This window comes from Gopherus flavomarginatus, chromosome 2 (genome assembly GCF_025201925.1).
Source record: "Gopherus flavomarginatus isolate rGopFla2 chromosome 2, rGopFla2.mat.asm, whole genome shotgun sequence".
In the NCBI taxonomy this organism is placed as follows: domain Eukaryota; kingdom Metazoa; phylum Chordata; order Testudines; family Testudinidae; genus Gopherus; species Gopherus flavomarginatus.
The window spans coordinates 61,208,067-61,227,899 of record NC_066618.1 but is presented as its reverse complement, the minus strand read 5'-3'; the positions used below and the strand labels follow the sequence as shown (position 1 = coordinate 61,227,899).

Here is a 19,833-nt window from a genome sequence, read left to right as displayed (position 1 = left end):
GGGTACGCCCGCAAGTGGACAGCTGGGGCCCAAACTAAAGAGGACCTGCTTGACCTATTCATACTAGAGCACCTGTACGAGCAGTGCCCGTCCGACTTGAGGCTGTGGTTGATGGACCAGAAGCCGGAGAACCCGCAGCACGCAGGCCAGCTGGCCGACCAATTTGTGGACAGTCGAGCAGGAGACAACAGGGAGGAGTCTCGAAGGAGCAGGCCTGCCTCAACGCAGAGACAGAGTCACCATGGGACTTCCCAGCGGGGGCCTATGGAGAACCCCCACCAAAGGGGAACATCCAGCGTCAGGTCCATCCGACCCACTCGAGGGGACCCACGAGACATGGGCTGCTATCACTGTGGCCAACAAGGCCACATATGAGCCCAGTGCCCCAAGCTCAGGGACAGACCGAGCAGACCCAACACGCAGAGGGTTGACTGGGTAAAGACCCAGTCGGAGGAGGGGCAACATTCCCAGGAAAGGGGGGCTGGCAGTGTACAACCTGTGAAGGAGGGAGGAGGTCCCCAGGTCAGCTCCTCTGGGGGGCTGGATGCTCCAGGCTCTGGGTTTTTGGTTTACAGGGTGGGCGCAGGGCTGCCCCTCCGGACAGAGTGCCTTGTTTCCCTGGAGGTAGATGGGAGGAAGGTCACTGGGTACTGGGACACGGGCGCGGAGGTGACGCTCTCCCGGCCCGAGGTGGTGGCCTCAGATCGGATGGTGCCCGACACTACCTGACCCTGATGGGCATGGGTGGGACCCCATTCAAGGTGCCCGTGGCGAGGGTACACCTGAAGTGAGGGGCCAAGGACGGCCCCAAGGACTTGGGGGTACACCCACATTTGCCCACGGACGTGTTAATGGGAGGGGACCACGAGGACTGGCCAAATAACACCCAGAGTGCCCTGGTCGTGACTCGCAGTCAGAGTCAGCGAAGGGCACTGCGCCCCGACAACGGGGAAGGGACTCTGCCCGAGGTGCAGGACCCTAACCTGGTGGTGGGGGGAACGCCCAGGGACACGGCTCAGAGAGGCTGTGGCCTCAGACCCAGCCAGCGAGAGAGAGCAGGTCCCCATCCCTGTCCCAGCTGCTGAGTTCCAGGCCGAGTTGCAGAAAGATCCCTCCTTGCGGAAGCCCAGGGACCGGGCTAACCTCAGTGTGGTACAGACCATGAGGAGAGGTTGCAAGGAGAGGTTCCTGTGGGAGAAGGGGTTCCTGTACCGAGAATGGGCTCCCCCAGGGGAAGTGGAGTCATGGGGGATCAGGAGGCAGCTGGTGGTTCCCCAGAAGTTTTGCCACAAGCTACTGTACTTGGCCCATGACATCTCTCTCGCAGGAATCCGGCGCACCAGGCAGAGGCTGCTACAGAACTTTTACTGGCCTGGGGTCTTTACCCATGTCCGACAGTACTGCCAATCCTGTGACCCCTGCCAAAGGATGGGGAAGGCACGGGACAAGGGGAAAGCGGCTTTGAGGCCTTTACCCATCATAGAAGAACCTTTCCAGAAGGTGGCCATGGACATAGTGGGACCTCTCAGCAAGACGACCTGGTCGGGGAAGAAATACATCCTGGTGGTGGTGGATTTCGCCACTTGCTACCCCGAGGCGGTGGCCTTGTCCTCTGTCGAAGCGGACACCGTGGCAGATGCGCTGCTGACAATTTTCAGCAGGGTGGGGTTCCCCAAGGAAGTCTTAACGGGACCAGGGGTCCAACTTCATGTTGGCCCTGCTCCAGTGCTTGTGGGAAAAATGTGGGGTCCGGCATAACTGGGCCTCAGCGTATCACCCCCAGTCCAACGGGCTGGTGGAAAGGTTCAACGGGACGCTGAAGATGATGCTAAAAACATTTATGAACCAGCACCCGCAGGACTGGGACAAGTACTTACCTCACCTGCTGTTCGCGTACAGGGAGGTACCCCAGGAATCTACCGGGTTTTTGCCTTTCGAACTGTTGTAGGGAAGGCGGGTAAGGGGGCCCCTGGACCTGATGAGAGATGAATGGGAGGGGAAGGCCACTCCTGAGGGAGAGTGGGTGGTGGAGTATGTCCTGACCGTCCGGGAAAGACTGGCTGAGTTCATGGGCCTGGCCAGGGAGAATCTGGCCCGAGCCCAGAAGAAGCAGAAGGTCTGGTATGACCGCACGGCGCGGGCCCGTGCCTTTGCCACTGGGGATCAAGTGATGGTTCTCATCCCCGTGAGGAAAAACAAACTCCAGGCTACCTGGGAAGGGCCCTTCAAGGTTATCAAGCAACTAAATGAGGTAAACTATGTGGTGGAGCTGTCGAACCGGGCACATCACCGCCGGGTGTACCATGTGAACATGATGAAGCCATACTATGACAGGGGGAATGTGGTGTTGGCCGTGTGTGGACATTGGGAGGAGCAGGGAGATGACCCCTTAGTGGATCTATTCCCTGGGACAAAAGCTGGTTTCCCCCTGGAGGCGATTCCCCTCTCTGATCAGCTGACCCTGGCCCAGCACCCTGAGATCAGAGGGGTGCTGCATCTATACCGACAGCTGTTTTCCAACCAGCCTGGACGCACTAATTTGACTATCCACCGGTGGAGACCGGGTCACATCCTCCTATAAGATGCTCCCCTTTTCGGGTCACTGGGAAAACTGCCCAGGACCTAGAAAGAGAGGTCAGGGACATGCTGGCTTTGGGGGTGATCCAGCCATCTTCCAGCCCTTGGGCCTCGCCAGTGGTGCTGGTCCCCAAAAAGGATGGGTCAATCCGGTTCTGTGTGGACTATCGAAAGCTCAATGCCATCACCGTATCTGATGCCTACCCCATGCCCAGGCCTGACGAGCTCCTAGACAAGCTGGGAGGTGCTCAGTACCTCATCACCATGGATCTTACAAAGGGCTACTGGCAAGTGCCACTGGACGCAGATGCCAGGCTGAAGTCGGCCTTTATCACCCCTCTGGGGCTCTACGAGTTTCTGACCCTGCCCTTCGGCCTCAAGGGAGCACCAGCCACCTTCCAGCGCCTGGTAGATCAGCTACTGAGGGGGATGGAGAGTTTTGCCGTGGCGTATATTGATGACATCTGCATCTTCAGCCAGACCTGGGAGGACCACTTGTCCCAGGTTAAACAAGTGCTGAACTGACTCCGGGAGGCTGGGTTAATGGTAAAGACTGAGAAGTGCAAGGTGGGGATGGCTGAAGTATCTTACCTGGGTCATTGGGTGGGAAGCGGCTGCCTAAAGCTGGAACCAGCCAAGGTGGAGGTGATCAGAGACTGGCCCACTCCCCAAACCAAAAAGCAGGTCCAGGCCTTTATTGGGATGGCGGGGTACTATCGAAGGTTCATGCCCCACTTTAGTGCCATAGCCACCCCCATCACTGAGCTGTGCAAGAAGGGGAAGCCAGACAAGGTGGTCTGGACCGAGCAGTGCCAGCAGGCTCTCCGGGTGCTGAAGGAGGCTCTGGTTAGTGGCCCAGTTCTGGCAAACCCAGATTTTGACAAGCCCTTTATGGGTGTTCACTGACGCCTCAGACACGGGACTGGGGGCGGTGTTAATGCAGGAGGATGAAAAGGGGGAGAGACACCCCATCGTGTACCTGAGCAAGAAGTTGCTACCCCAGGAGCAGAACTATGTGGCCATTGAGAAGGAATGCCTGGCCATGGTGTGGGCCCTTAAGAAACTGGAGCCATATCTCTTTGGGCGACACTTCACCATGTACACCGACCACTCTCCCCTGACCTGGCTGCACCAGATGAAAGGAGCCAACGCTAAGCTCCTGAGGTGGAGCCTGCTCCTGCAGGACTATGACATGGACGTGGTCCATGTGAAGGGAAGTGCCAACCTGATAGTGGATGCGTTGTCCTGGAGAGGGGGCCCTGAACTTCCCCAGGTCACTGGGCAGAGTGACCCCGCTCAGTTCAGTCTCGAAGGGGGGAGAGATGGAGAAGGGGCTGTCTGTGTGGGGGATGGGAGAGCTGGGGATGTCTGTAGGTGAGAGACAGGATCTTTAAGCCTGTAACCTGAGCCAGGTAAGGGGGAGGGCATTAGCACCTTGGCCTGGGAAGCTGGACAAAGGAATTGGCTGGCTGGAGGAGGGGCAGTTCAGTTTCAGTTTTTGGGCTGGGTGAGGGGAATTCAGGGGATCCTATGCTGGACCCAAGCACCCTGAAACTCCAGAAGGACTCGATTGAGGGGTCCTGACTGTGCCTGCAAGCTCTGCTGTAACCTGTATTCCTGTTGTCCAATAAACCTTCTGTTTTACTGGCTGGCTGAGAGTCACTGTAGGTCCCAGGAAGAGAGTGCAGGACTGGACTCCCCCACACTCCGTGACACAGAGGATGTGGAAAAACTAATGCACTCAGTGCTTTTTTTGCCTCTGTCTTCACAAACAAGGTCAGCTCCCAGACTGCTGCACTGGGCAGCACAGTATGGAGAGGAGGTGACCAGCCCTCTGTGGAGAATGAAGTGGTTCTGGACTATTTAGAAAGACTGGATGAGCACAAGTCCATAGGGCCAGATGCACTGCATCTGAGAGTGCTAAAAGAGTTGGCGGATGTGACTGCAGAGCAATTGGCCATTATCTTTGAAAACTCATAGGACAAAACAAGCTTGAGGGTTTAACTCTCGGATCCATGTCTGCACTCCTCTGTTCTTTCCTCTCATGTTGGCACCATTATTGTAGCCCTGACCTCTCATGTCAGCTATCGCAATTCCCATATCTTCTAGATTTTTAGGAAGCATATTTGTCATACCAGCTCCTGTAGTATCATCAGTGTCAATAATTATAGAAAATGCTCTCTGACAGTCACCATTGCAGGTACATTTTCACTAGGCTCTATTGTTGTTACAAAACACACCATTAAAGTCTTTGTTCCGTATGGCTGATGTCAGGTGTGCAGTTCAAATAACTGAGTAATATCTTGCTGACTTTAGATTTGCCACAATCTTCTGTTTGACTTTTGTTGCCAGGGCGTTTTCGCCTTTCATTCATGACTGCTGTTCTGTGCCAGCTATAGTGGCTCTCAACACTCAATTGAAGGGGACAAATAAGCAGGCTGGTAGCAGGGCCTGAGTGAGGGAAGATATCAGCGTCTTAAGGGCCTAACTGGCTCCCACTACTTCAGTTGACTGCCTGTTCTCCTCAGGCAGGTTCAGGGAAGCAGCAGGAAACAGGAAGCTCCTTGAGAAGCTGGTGTTAATCAGTCCAGGCTCCTGGGGCTGCTAGAGAGGTACATAAGAGGCTCCTCCTCCTCTCTCTCTCGACAGCTTCTGCTGCTTTGTTATTCCCTCTCACCTTTTCTCCTGCCTGCCTGTTATGTCTCTTGTGCCCTCCTTCCTCCAGCACAGCACTCCACCATCTCTATGCATCTAGAGCAGACAGAATACATATGCACCAGCAACATATACAATTCTCTGCACTCTCGGTCCTATTGGTGCCACCCCCCTTGCCTCCCCTACACTGAGTCTGGCACCTGAGGTGGCCGCCTCAGTTTGCCTCATGGTAAGGCCAACCCTGGGTATTCTTCTCAGCTGAGGTGAAGTTCTTTTTCTTTGTGGTTTTCAACATACCTCTCCTTGAATGCACTAACTTAGGCCAGCATCAAGTACTCAGCATGTTATGTCAGGTGCTACTGTCAGGAAGATTAAAATTCATACCAGGGGCCTTCTGATTGCTCAGTGCCACTGGCCAAAGAAGATAAGCGTGTGCTTGACATAAATAAAAATGATGTTTAGGATGATGGTGGGCATCTGACAGCAACCAAAGAAAACCAGGTTTGGCAGGTAAAAGCAGGAATATAATTTGGTCACTCAAAAAAGCCATCTGGTTTAAAATTAACCTGGTTTAAAACTAAGTAGGTGGTAACCTCAGGGCGCATGCACATGTGCATGTACACACACACGCACATCCCCCCACACACACCTGATTAACAACTGCAATTAAACTTGGTTGCCACTCAACTCTGTTCTTACATGGTATAGCCCAGACTGCATGAATGGGACAGGATCACATTATAATGGGATTCAAAACCATATCCCAGTTGTTAGAACAAGCTTGAACTTCAACCAAATTTAATGACTGGTTTTGGTGTGGTTATTTTTAGCCTGTAAATGGAGTCTTAGCTTGGTAGCATGTAGCATACTTTCATAATGAGGTTCTAACAGGATTTCCAGTGAAACAAATCTTTATTCAGAGTGGTCAAGGAAATTTGCAATAATAGTGGTTAATCGTGGTTAGAATTAGCATAGTTCTTCTCCTAGTTTGGCTAGAGTAAGTATACACATAATTAATACCTAAATCTTCATGTGAAAGGTGGTGCAGTAAAATTGTGCTGTGGATGAGGAAAGAGGGTGAATTAATCCATTTGCAATTTATTATAGGAAAGGCGAGTGAGAAAATGGTGTATTTATAAGAAAAAATTTAACACTAACCTGCCGCAGCATGGCTTTAAATGCCATATGCCTTAATCTCATTGTTAGGATTTCTCCTGACCTCCCATAAAGGAATCCCTGCAAGAAAAAACAAACAAACAAATAAAAAACAAAACAAAAAACCAGAAGTGCCTCATATCTTTGATTTTTACTACTTGTAATTTAAATGGCAGTCTGATGCTATTTATACATCGAGTGCAGTCATTTATTACAAGCATAGCACAAAATGGTGAGATGTGAATATAAAATTTAAAAAAACCCCCAGAGCTGAACAATACAGCTGCAGAACCAGACAGACATTCTCCCATCTCGTCATGCCATGATCCCTCAGCTGCCAACTTTAAATCCACAGCTGATTAAAGCAGTTACTAGAGTGCAAACTGCTGTTCCGATCAATTGTTTTATTGATTATGAGAGTTTACCTGCAAAAACCAAGTGATAAAGCAAACACCACCTATAACAGCAAATGTGATGGAGAAAATGTTAGCTTCGTGCTGGATCCTCTCTGGATCATCTTTTATTGAAAAGATCTGCAAAAATAGAAGGAAAAATATCCAAATATTTTGTTAGCCAGCCTATTAATAGATGCTGTATAACACTAGATAGACTAGAAAGGGGTTTATATGAATGAATTATTTCAAGGTTAAAATTAACAAGGACTAAGGGTTAAATTTTCAAAAGCCTCACACTGACTTTTCTGCCTCACACTCACTCCCCTCCTGATAGTCATGGTGCTGTACCTCTGCTGCCTGGCTACAGAGAGTTACCTTTGTTCAGACCTCTACCCACTGGTGTCAGAGATTGCAGTAATGATTGTGCCCATTCCCTGGCTTTGGAACGCTGACACAGTACTGAAGTCAAAATGAGAAGGAATGAAAAAAGCAATCTTGTTAGCAACTGGTTGGGCAGTAACTTCCTAATAGAAGCTGGCCCTCTGATGCCATCAGGAAACCTTTTTTCTTAATGATATTCCAATAAGCATAATCTTTCAGGAACAGGAGCACTACAAGAGGCCCTACTTCACTCTATTCAGCGCAGAAAGAACCCACCCCCATCTGCATTAGAGAGAGGAAAAGAAGGTGTGAGTCAGCGATTAGCCCTGGCTGAGATGATTTAGTTGGGGTTGGTCCTGCTTTGAGCAGGGGATGGACTAGATGACCTCCTGAGGTCTCTTCCAACCCTAATATTCTATGATTAAACTACAGGAATGGGAACCTCTTGGTTCTACAACATGCTCCAACAATCATATCCTCTGTGGCTTTGGACAACTCACATCTCTCTGCCTCAGTTTGTGTAAAATGGGGATAATACTGCCTTCCTTCACAGATAAGTTGTGAGGACTCATTCATTAATGTTCATAAAATGATTTGTGAATGGGAAAAAAGTGCAATATAAAAACTAAGGATTAATATACTACAGAGAAACTATGTTAGCCAGAACTATTTTTAAATAGAAGGATGCAAACAAGGTGTTCCTATGTTCTGAATTGTTTTACAAACCATGTTTATAATCTGCTTATGTTGGGCACTCAGTGACCCAAGAAACAGTGGTGAAACTATGCTAGCATATTTTTGTAAAGAACTATGTATAAAAATGATTCTAACTACCCTGGTTTCACTGAAGTGTACATAGGCCAACAGTACCAATCAGATCAACTTAACTAGCATCCTTCTACAATTACATTACGGAAAGGTCAGTACTGCACTTACTGTTATAATTTTAGCAAATATGATGGAAAAGATAGGGTGACATGCTCCACTAATAACAGCAGCTAGTGTCCCCAGTGCAATGAAAGGCCACTCAGACTTGTTTAATCTAAAAAGCTTGAGGAAGGAAACTTTGGGAAGGTGTTCCTGGAAAAGAAAAACACATTAAAATCATATCTTCTATTTTTGTCAAATACAATTCAATTTTACATGTTTTAGAGAGCCGAGCTGCATTATGGTGCCCATAGGAAGAGTTGAGTTTAAGAACTCTGGACTAGTAGAGAACAAGGCAGGTAAATGGAAGACTGCAGGTGACAGGACTGGTCATTCTGAAAACACTCTGGAATACTTTTAACAGCAAACTTTACATGGATAATTATGCTTTGTACTTACATTCAGTAGCACCTTACACTCAAGGATCTCAAAGAAGCTCTACAAAGGAGGTTATTTATTACCCATATTTTATAGATGAGGAAACGACACACTGAGAAGTGAAGTGACTTGCTGAAAGTTGCACACTGAATCAGTGATACAATTTTAGGAAGAGGACACAGTCCTCTTGACTCCCACTGAAATAATCTTTGATATACACCACCTTTCAGAAATGTTCTGATCTCTCTGGAAGAATTGTGCAGGTTTACCACTGAACTGCTGAATCTTTTTAGGATGAAAACAAAGACCCACAAACCAAACAACCAAAACTAAACCAAAACAAAAAAATCTTGACTAAGATACAGTAAACCATTACCTCTTCGGGTGCAGCTTCTTCTTCAGCCTTCTTTTGTGGAACATGTTTTATGCTTGCTCTTTTGGAAATCAACCCATTGATGGGGAACACTTCTTCACTATCTTTTAAGGTAATAGTTTCTGTTGATTCTTCATGGTCTTCTGTTTTAATAGACTTTAACACAACATAAATTTAGTCACAAATACATCCAAAAGATCAGTGTAGTTGCATTAGGTAGACTTAGGATGACCAGATGTCCTGATTTTATAGGGACAGTCCTGATTCTGGGGGCTTTTTCTTATGTAGGCACCGGTTACCCCCCACCCCATCTCGATTTTTTATACTTGCTATCTGGTCACCCTAGGTAGACTCCACGTCCATCTGCAGTGTCATGTAGGTTCTGAGTCCCTGACTGCTATTTTGGATTTAGTTCTCTGACTAAATTTGCTACTCATACTCTTATTTGGCAGAAACATAAGAGCATTTCTCCTAGTTATTGGATTCTCACTCCTCATGTCCTGAAATCCAGCTACTGGCATCTTCTGTATTCTCTGCATGTTTACGCAAAAAGCTAACATTTTATGCCAAGCATTAAGGAAGCTATGCTCACTTTCTTCCAAAGAGCCCAATCCTGTGCAGTTATTCCTCTGAGCTTCCATTGACTTCCATGAGAAATAAGGTTGCTCTGCCTCTTTCAGAACGGGGCCCAAAAGGTTGTAAGCAAACAATACATTCAAAAATACTTTGACATATTGTTTTAATTCTGTTTTTTAAATGGCTTGCAAAACTCATGATAAAACATGTTTGTTCTCTTATTTTAGGTCGAAATCCTGGCCCCATTGAAGTCAGAGGCAAAACTCATATCAACTTTGATAGAGGGAAGATTTCATTCCTAGTATTTTGAAACAATTTCTTCTGAATTTCCTTCTAGTTTATCTTCCCACACCCCCAAAGTATCAAAGTGGGTTGATTCTGAATTGCACAGATGAAAGAATCCACGATAGTACAACAGTTCTAAAGTATAGCCTATAAGAAAGTTTCCTATTAAGATGGTTTAAAATACTATTTCCAGGGTCAGAGCAGGCCATACTCGTCTTGAAACTGTGTTTTAAAACCAAACAATTTTCAAAGTATATTCAAGAGTTTTCTAAAATATGGCTTAAAAACAGCCTAGTTTTATCTATTGGCCATTCTTAAACTGTGTTGTTAACAGGAGTGGTTTTAAAACCACGGTAACATAAATGGTATGAAAGAAACTGCTTTAAAATTGTTCCACTGTCACCGCCTTAGTGCCAGTTCAGGCCTTGTCTCCATTAAACAAAACTACTAGCACATCTCTCATAGTTGGGCTAGCAACAGTGACAGAACCAGGTAGATCAGCCTCTATTCTAACCCTGGATAGAGAACATGGTAGTAAAAATGCCTGTGCTCTGCCTACAGTACGCTAGCACCTTTCTACCATTGAAGTTGCCCTGGCTGCTAGAGCAACAGTGGGGAAAAAGGCTGAAAATGGTGTATATACACACCTGCACTACAATTGTAATTGTACAAGCACCTGGTTGTCTAGCCGTTAGGGGGCATCTGGATTCTGACAGATTCTGTGCATAGTGTGGATCCAACATCAAAATTAGGAAATAGAATTACAGACTAGACTGTTACCTTTTCTTTGGAACCACTTTTGTGCTGTGAAAGCTTCCAGCCACCCCTTTAGTTGGGATTCCACACACAGCAGTTGCCAAAGGAGCTAAGCTACAAGAAAGCTGGACAGTGGGAAGGGGGCCTGATTTCAGCACATCCTGGGGTATCTGTGGGTTTGGGGACACTTGGGGGGAGGAGCAAACCCCAGTGACATGTACGAACAGAACAATCTTGTTTTTTTGCAGGAAACGGTGATTTGGCTTTTAGTTACCATAGTGCCTCTCACTTCTTGGCAGAGTAAAGAACTTAATGCATGTACTAGTGTATGCATAACCTACTTATTTTCAATAAATGAAGTTGATATGTCACAAACAAGGACTTTCACAGAAAAACTTTGGTATCTTTGTAAGGTACCTGTGCTGTTGCAAGTGAATAATATAACCCTCTTTTCTCCATCAGCTCTGAATGTGTTCCTACTTCAGCCACAGCACCATCCGCTAAGGCCACTATAACATTTGCAGTCCGAATGGTGGAAAGCCGATGAGCTATTACAAGAGTGGTTCGACCTTTGCTGGCCTGTAAACAAACAACCACATTGTAATTTGTGTCCCCTGTGGCTTGAAGATTTAGTGTAATTTACTCTAATTGGTCATATTGAGACTGTAGTTCCTCTCATCGATTTCATTTGCTAAACATCCTGAAAATCCATGAGTTTTTCCACAACTGACAACTAAAACCTTTCATATCCTGGTCCTGTCTCTGCTGAGCTACAGGAGACCTGCTTGCCGGCATCCACACTAAACAAACTCAGAAAGCTTGTTTTGCTTCGCCTGATTTTCTTGATTCTCTCTCTCTTTAATTATTCTATCCAAAATTAAAAAAGCTAAACTCCGAGCTGCTTTAGGTTATGCCATGTGGAACAGTCTCATAGGGACTGATTCCTTGCAGAAATGCAGATGGAGCAACATGTGCTCTGGCCCCAACATGCCTCTATATAGGAGTCCAGGTAGCATGAAGTTAGCTACGCTAGCCTCACACCTCCCAGGAGTTTTCTTGAACTCTGGGAGCTCTTAACTGTCTTCTTGAGGCTTCTCTAAGTGCCTTCTTTGCTGCCAGAATGGCATAAAGACACCCAGGATACATCTACTCTGCAATATCTCACCTGAGGCTGGCCCAGGTCAGCTGACTCAGATTCATGGGGCTCAGTCTGTGGGTCTATAAAATTGCAGTGTAGTCATTCAGGTTGGAACTCAGGCTCTGGGACCGCATGGGGAGGAGGGTCCCAGACTTCAGGATCCAGCTCAAGCCCAAATGTCTACCCTCAGTTTTACAGCATGAGCCCCACAAGCAAAGTCTGTGGACACAGGCCCACTCACAGGTGTTTAATTGCTGTGTAGACATACCCTAAAAGATACCTGGTTCACATTCATGTAGTCCCATTTGAAACAGGACTATATTAACATGAACTAGGTACTTTTTAACGGGCAATTAGAGCACAACACTGTACTACGCTTCACAAATCACACCTCTTTGGTGCACTTTGCCAGTGCCATGTAGACAAATCGTTCATCAGTGCTGAGGATCTGTTTTTTGGAGGGAGTAGCCATGGGTGACATGCAGTGGAATAATAATCAATGCACACTTCTTCGGCAGTGCACATCTCTATGAAAAGCATTAACAAGAAGGTATCAAGATTTACACACTCAAAAGATTAACATTACTGTAGCACTTCTTAATACCCCATTTGGCATTTTTGTTAGCATTGGTCTGATGATCTGAAAGTACAGAAATATCTATTGTACCAATTCAGATGTTTGTGTATTTAAAATTAATTTTCAAGAAATGGGCAAGATGATAATTCTAAAAGCTCTAACTGTGACAAATTATTTTCCAAAGGGCAAATTTTGCCCTCAATGATTTGTACCCTATTTACAATCTGATGGTAGCCAATGGGTTTGCATGCGCATCAGGGCAACTTTTGGGCCCCATAACCACATAACAATACATTCATTATATCTTAGTGATTTAGATCCCAGTCTTGTAATGAGGCTCACCCATGTAGAGCCTCACTGCTGGATTGGGCCATGGTGAGAGTTACCACATGGTTACTGTTGTTACCAGTGGGGCTACAGCATTGTTACACCTGAAGAATGGGCAGCATTTGGCAGTAATTGAGTAAATCATCCCTGTCATTGCAGTACAATAATAATCTTGTTCATCTCTTCCTTGCTTTGAAAAAAAATATATATTTGATTGAAGAAGGTGGTACTAGAGGTTGTGTCAGTAACCCAGCATTTACCTTTTCCAGTGCAGCTTGGACTACTGACTCACTTTCTGTATCCAGGGCAGATGTGGCCTCATCTAACAAGAGAATTTTAGGGTTGCGCACCAAAGCTCGAGCTATGGCTATTCTCTGCTTCTGGCCACCACTCATCTGTGCTCCTCTTTCTCCTACAAGGGTATTGAATTTCTGAGAAAATAGCAGCAACACCATCAGTTTTGCAGTATAGACAATTAACCACTAAATAGAGCTTGATCCACAGTCCACTGAAGTCAATGGAAAGACACGCCCCCCCAACCTTGATTTCAATGGACTTTGGATCAGGCCCACAGTGAGAGCAAGATAATTATGCATCAAGGGAGCACCTTAGTGAAATGAAAGCTGAGGTTATATATTGTCTGATCCCCAGAGTGCAGGACACAAATCCCATTTGAAATGAAATCTACACAAAGTCACTTTCAGTAGCAAAAACGTTCCCACAAGTAGGTGGTCATGGAATTTTTTCAGATGAGGTACTAAGGACCAGAGGGGCAGCCCAAGGGAGTTTCTGCTTGATCTGGTACTGGAACACAGGTTTCTGATGTGAAAGACCCAAATCCTATCCACTCAGCCACAGCATCCCTCAAAAAAATATGTTAGATCTGCTGCCCTGATTCAGCCAGGTACTGAAGCACCTGCATAACTTGAAGCACTAGGGTGACCAGCTAGCAAGTGTAAAAAAATTGGGATGAGGTGGGAGGTAATAGGTGCCTATATAAAAAAAAGCCCCCCAAATTGGGACTGTCCCTATAAAATTGGGACAGCTGGTCACCCGATGAAGCACATAAGTAGTTCTATTGACAGGGAGGATACTCATGTGCCTGAAGTCATGCACATGCTCAAGTGCCTTGTTGAATTGGGGCCTTTGTGCCATAAGCACTACCCTGATCACCACCTTATATGTCTAAAAATACAAATTTTGAATGACGCTGCAATTTCTACTCAAGGCCACAAGGTGGCTGTAAAAAACAATGTTTCCCTGCTTACATCTATCAGCTGTTGCTGAGTTTTGGTTACCCATATTCTGTGATTTTGTAGAGGGGCAGCTGTCCCTCAACGTGGGGCTGAGATTGAAGGAAAGACAACCATAGTTCTTACTTTTAAGATGCATTTATATCAGAGTCATCTATGCTTCCAGCTTTTGGATTCACAGTTATCCCTCCCCTGACCCCAGCCCGGATTTATTTCCATTTCCTTAGATGTCTGTTTCCGAGAATTTAGAGAAACATTGCAATTGCTGGAAATTCCTTCTGTCACACAAATACACAAATGGTTTCTTTTATGGTCATACCTCAATATCTCACTTTATTTCAGTTCATTTCTAAGAATGCAGGTTATTTTAAGTATCATACTTACATCAGGAAACTCCATGATAAAATCGTAAGCATTTGCTTCTTTTGCTGCATTCTCAATTTCTTCATCAGTTACATCCTCTCGACCATATCTTATATTGTTTCTAATTGTTGTCCCAAACAGAACAGGTTCCTGACTGACCACACCAATGAATTCTCGGTAATGTCTCAGATTAAGGGACTTTATGTCATGTCCATCCACGGTGATCTAAAGAAAAAAAAGACTATGAGAGTCTGAGGTTGTATATTATTATTTTTCTTCTTATTTTGTATTACCGTAGCACCTAGAAACCCTGGTCATGGACCATGAACCCATTGTGCTAGGTTCTGTACAAACACAGATCAAAAAGACACTACTGTTCTTGAATCTTTCTAAACTTACAAATGTTTAGGACAAAATCTTCTCATTCAGTTTGTTAGGGCAGATTTAGGATTCATGAGAAAAGTGAGGATTTATTTTTGTTTCAGTGAAGAAATAGTCCTTGGCCAGATGTTTCCATACACTAAGTGGAGATTTGCCTCTGCCGGCACCACATCTGCAGTAAGGTCAAAGTAAAGGAAAAAGGAAGGGGCCCTCAATCTGAATCCTACTATTCCTTACATAGTGTTGGCTGGAGATATTTTTCATTTTTGCAGAAGAGGAAAACTTGAAACCAGCAGAGGCCATCTCTGCTTACCAGTCATATGGTATTATGGTTTCTTGACACACACCCTAAGGCCTGCATGAAGCATAGTGCAAGGACGATAGAAGAGAAAAAGAATAACCATCATGTATCTTAAATGGGAGATCATTAATCCATATGGTGGAGGAGGTAACACAAAGTTTGGCACTTTACACTTTAGCTGTGCTCAGAAATGCCCATGAAAATTCTTTGTCTGGATAGCAAATAGGAGAGGACAGATATAAGCGTCAGGCAATCATTGAGATGAACACCGGTCTTCTATGTGCACTCTCACAGGACTGTGTGACACTGGAGCCAGGGTGGAGTGTGCTTGGCTGTATTTTGTTACAGTCTGCGTTTGGGTGTTCTAAATCCAAGCCCAACATCTGCAACAAATTCCTAATGTAAAGGGTGAGGCTGCTCAGAACAGAAAACACACGACAGTATTCAAAAAGCTGCTAGTGATTTATGTAATTTCCAAGTGATCCATGCTTTGAGGGCTGCAAGGCTCACTTTGTAAGAGTTTGACTTTTGTTAAATCTCCCAGCATCAGATGGGAGGAACAGCGGTTGATTGGCTCAAAATCTTATGTATTATAGTTGGGTACAATATCCCCCACTTGTCTCCTTTGAGGATGTGTATAGCTATAATTCTTTGTAAATTACTATTTTAATACCCATGTAAACAGTACTATGCTCTAGAATGGCTGTACTCACCATTCCTTCCTGTGGATCATAAAACCTCTGAAGCAGCTGGACCATTGTGCTCTTACCACATCCACTGCTTCCAACCAATGCCACCGTTTGTCCACAGTCAATTTTCAGAGTAAGGCCTTTCAAAACCTTGTAGTAGTTAAAAAATAAAATGTAGAACAATCCCAAATTAACGAGATTCTGTCACTTAGGGTGACCAGAGGGCAAGTGCGAAAAATCGGGATGGGGGGGTGGGTAATAGGTGCCTATATAAGAAAAAGCCCCCAAAATTGGGACTGTCCCTATAAAATCGGGACATCTGGTCACCCAACTGTCACTAAATCCTGTCAGATTTATCCCTGCTATATTTTCAAAATGCACTCATTCCCATTGCAAATTCTGGCTCTGATCTTATCTCATACTTCAACTGCTGGAACCTGCCCTTCCGGACACCTCACATACTCTAATTTATCCAGTGTTCTGCAGCAAAAAGTCATCTACTGACATGATTCTGACCACATTAAGTCCCTCTTGAAGTCCTTCCATTGGCTCCTGCATGCCTCCTGCATCACATTCAAGCCCGTGGGCTCACCTTCAGGACCCTGCATAACTTTGCTTCTTCCAATCTCTCTTCTCTTCTCCTTTAGAGGCCACACCTTTCTTGCCTCACTCAGCTCAAACATTCCATTGGCTAACAACCCCTTTTTACTTTCTTCTCCAACACTCTTCTTCATGCCTTCTTTTATGTTTCCTCTCTACGCTTGGAACTCAAATCAACCTCCTGACTCCAATCTGCCATCCTGTCCTCTAAAGCACACAACTCTTTTAGGATAATACACAAGTAACACGCCATATTTCAAGTTGTGGTCACTGTGACTACAACACAGCACAGAATAGGTGTTTCTCCTACCTGGACATCTGGTCTTGAAGGATAACTGAACTGTACATTATTAAATTCAAGTGCTCCCTTTATGTGATCGAGTTTGTGTCCATCTGAAGAAAAACTATCTATAATGGGTTTCTGGGGAGTGGAAAAAAATTAAAATTTAAGCAAATAATTTACAAATGCATAATTGAGGGAGATATCATTATAGCCTGAATATTTCATATTTTTATTCTACAGTTTAAAACATCTCCAACACCACACCTGTTTTAGCATTGGGTAGTTTGCAATCTAAGGCTAACTGCCACAGTTACTTCGCTTTGGTAACTGCATTGTATTGTTTGTAATGTCCTTTTAAGAGCCTGAACATAATGTTTCTTGCTAAGCCAGTTTGGTCTTTTTCCTTTTGGCAAACACTAATTTTTCCTCCTTTATTTTTCAGTGACAGTTACCATGGCTTTTTGCTTATTACTACTTTATTTTTCTATTGGCATTGTTAGTGCTCTCATGCAAGATACTAGCCCAATTATGAGGACAGAGTAGAAGGATCCATACCTGATCAATGATCTTGAAAACTTTAAAGGCAGCTCCTCTAGCAATAGAGAAAGTTTCAAAGTGTGGTGCTGCTGTGCCCAGGCAATAACTACTAAAAGTTACACAGAAGAAAACCTAGAGGAGGAAGAAGAGGAAACCAACACTGAAAACAAATCCAAAATTAAAGGTTGGTTCTATAGTCTTGATTTAGGCAACACTCCCATTTCTGACCACTGGAGCTATGCCTCAGAAAAGACCGCAGGATCAGCCCCAGCATTGGTGTGTCATTCACAAGACATTCCCAAGTATGAAAAGAGGAAGTTTAAACATTGGAATGCCAGCACAATACCTTACAGTCCGGAGCAATAGAAATTGAGAAGGACTTTTGGCAAAATTCTATGGAATTTCTATATAAAACAGAAAGGAAAGGACTATTTTTGTTTTCTATTCTACTTGTCTCTATTGTAGTATATTTTAACACTAAATATTGTTAAAAATACAAAAAGGTCATTGAAAAATATGTACTGGCTCATTAACGTGAGTGGCCTTTACCACTGCTAGATCAAGTTTTACAGAAAACTCAGAAAACCCGCAAACCACACTGTGAAAGTCCAACATATCTTTAGCTGACTACACCATAAACCCCACTATTACTCTGAGTTTTAAGGCAACCAGTAAATAGAGTTTTTTCCAAACAATTAAAAACTCCACATAGTCAAACTTTCAACTTTATTCTATAGAATATCTTTCAAATGAATAGAAACACAAGATGTGAGGAGTACATGCAGCCACCCTACCTAACAGTTCATCACATAATTTTTGAGGAAGAATCTATTATGCAAATTTCACCTCCTCTTCTGTTTGTGGAAGATCCATGAGCAGATTATGATTTTCTCTAATTTGTTAGTTATTTTAAATTATCTCATTATCTGTGTCTGATTATGTTTGCAATTAACTTCATTTACTCCTGTTTAGTGGTGATTGGTCATATAGTCGCACGGTATTGTTTCTGTTCTCTGGCCACAATTATTATAATCCTTGTGTCTGGTGTGAATGCTTCTGGAAAGTAAATTTAACATTCATCTTCAATGCACATTTGTGGTGGTAAAACAAACAGCATGAATGTTCATGGAAAACAAACACAGAAGAGATGCAAATATGGCAGAGACAAATTTTTATATAAATTCAAACTTCTGCTTTGTTGTTACATTAAAAAGACAACAGTAAACCAGTTATGTGGCGAAGAGTCTCTTCTGCCTATCTAAATTCTTATATTAGTGCCCATTACCCTGGTATCCAAACACAACTTCATAACCAAAAGGGCAAGGAACTTAATTTTAACTTATATTTTACAGAACACAACCAGCTCTGCAGGAAGTTATAGAAAGAATCCAGCTCCTGGGAGGTTGTGGATTCTCCATACATATAATATCTCTTGTCCTTGCCTATAGCCACCATATCATATACTCAACATTACCTTCACAATGAAGTTAGTTCGTAGAAAGACACTGATGTTAAAATATGACACTTACAGCCAGGACAGTCCCAATTGAATAGCCAGTATTCTCATCAAGAATTAAGGTAGTTCCATACCAAAACCCAAGGCCATAGCATCCATTTATAATTAGGTACAAAAACCCAAGAGACAGCTTAGAAGCAATAGCCTTTTTTATACCAACGTTTTTTGCTTCTCCTAGTTTACTTGTATATCTGTTAAAAAGATAAACATATGTTAGTCATTGTGGCTGCAGACAAAGTCATAAATTAAAAAAGACATTAATTATTGAGAGAGTCAGACCTATTGATTTCCTTCTCTTGTCCTCCAAAGGCTACAACAGTTCGCACTGATGACAGGACTTCTTCTGCTACTGCACCTGCTTTGGCATAGGCTGTTAACTCCTTACTGGTTAATGTGATGATCATCTACAGTCAATAGGAGCAGAATGAAGTGAACTTCTCAAACAAATTGAGAGTAGCTCTATACCTCACATTTATTATGTTATTTCTCCGAGCTCAGAACTGCCAGATTCACAATGATCTTTAGAAGTGCTGCCTGGGTCATTATTCTGTATCTGATAAAGTATCCAATCTTGCAAATACTACCATGCAGATGTAAGTATGCACTATCCCAGTAATGTTTACAGAATTGGACCCATAGGAAACATTTTAAATGCTGTTCCATATGTACAGAACGTGTTATGGAATGTATCTTAGAAGCATAAAGATCTGCGATTTTATAAACTGTGTCCTGGCAGTCTACTAGACCTACCTAAATAGGATGAGTGCAGGGATGTTCATTAATTGGGATTCCCAACACCACACCTGGAGACCTTGCTCTGGGCCAGGTGAGGCCAGGAAAAAAATGCTAGGCCCAGAAGGGGAGGGCTATTGAATCTTCTCAAGTTTATTTATACATTTTAAGATATCAAAAGACAATGTTAAAATCATAAAGGCATATGTTTAGGAGGACCACTACCTGTTACAAATAATCTGTTACTGAAATTGTGAAGTCTTTGGGACAGGAACTATCTTTTTGGTGTGTGTGTGTGTGTGTGTGTGTGTGTGTGTGTGTGTGTGTGTGTGTGTGTGTGTGTGTGTGTGTGTGTGTGTGTGTGTGTGTGTGTGTGTGTGTGTGTGTGTGTGTGTGTGTGTGTGCGCGCAACACCTAATAGTATGGTGATACTGCTTGTAGCCTCTAGATGCTACTGCAAGTCTACTACCATCACTAACAATAGAAGAAAATTGAGACTAAGAAATATACCTACTTCCCTTAAATATATCTTTTTCAGGCTAAATATTTTTTGTAAAATTTTATTTTACTCTAGCTTCAAATGTACTACTGGAGCTGCTCAGAAATTTTTCAACAGAAAACAGATTCACTGAAGCAGAACCTTTCATGGAAACATATTGGCTTCAACACAGCTTTTGT

General features: G+C 44.1%; 1 protein-coding gene across 6 annotated transcripts in view; it reads right to left on the bottom strand.

The window, feature by feature from the left end:
* LOC127044110 (ATP-binding cassette sub-family B member 5-like) overlaps window positions 1-19,833 on the bottom strand; it is a 248,281-nt gene that overhangs the window by 29,102 nt on the left and 199,346 nt on the right. For 4 of the 6 annotated variants that reach the window (XM_050938572.1, XM_050938573.1, XM_050938574.1 and 1 more), the window contains 12 exons: window positions 18,703-18,827; window positions 18,437-18,614; window positions 16,926-17,039; window positions 16,398-16,508; window positions 15,512-15,637; window positions 14,138-14,341; window positions 12,761-12,931; window positions 10,876-11,037; window positions 8,845-8,997; window positions 8,100-8,243; window positions 6,813-6,920; window positions 6,391-6,468 (listed from right to left, as the gene is read on the bottom strand). In XM_050938572.1, coding sequence (XP_050794529.1) covers window positions 6,391-6,468; window positions 6,813-6,920; window positions 8,100-8,243; window positions 8,845-8,997; window positions 10,876-11,037; window positions 12,761-12,931; window positions 14,138-14,341; window positions 15,512-15,637; window positions 16,398-16,508; window positions 16,926-17,039; window positions 18,437-18,614; window positions 18,703-18,827 — 1,674 coding nt within the window. Of the gene's footprint in view, window positions 1-6,390; window positions 6,469-6,812; window positions 6,921-8,099; window positions 8,244-8,844; window positions 8,998-10,875; window positions 11,038-12,760; window positions 12,932-14,137; window positions 14,342-15,511; window positions 16,266-16,397; window positions 16,509-16,925; window positions 17,040-18,436; window positions 18,615-18,702; window positions 18,828-19,833 lie in introns of all 6 variants that reach the window. The other 2 variants (XM_050938577.1, XM_050938576.1) reach the window with 2 other exon arrangements.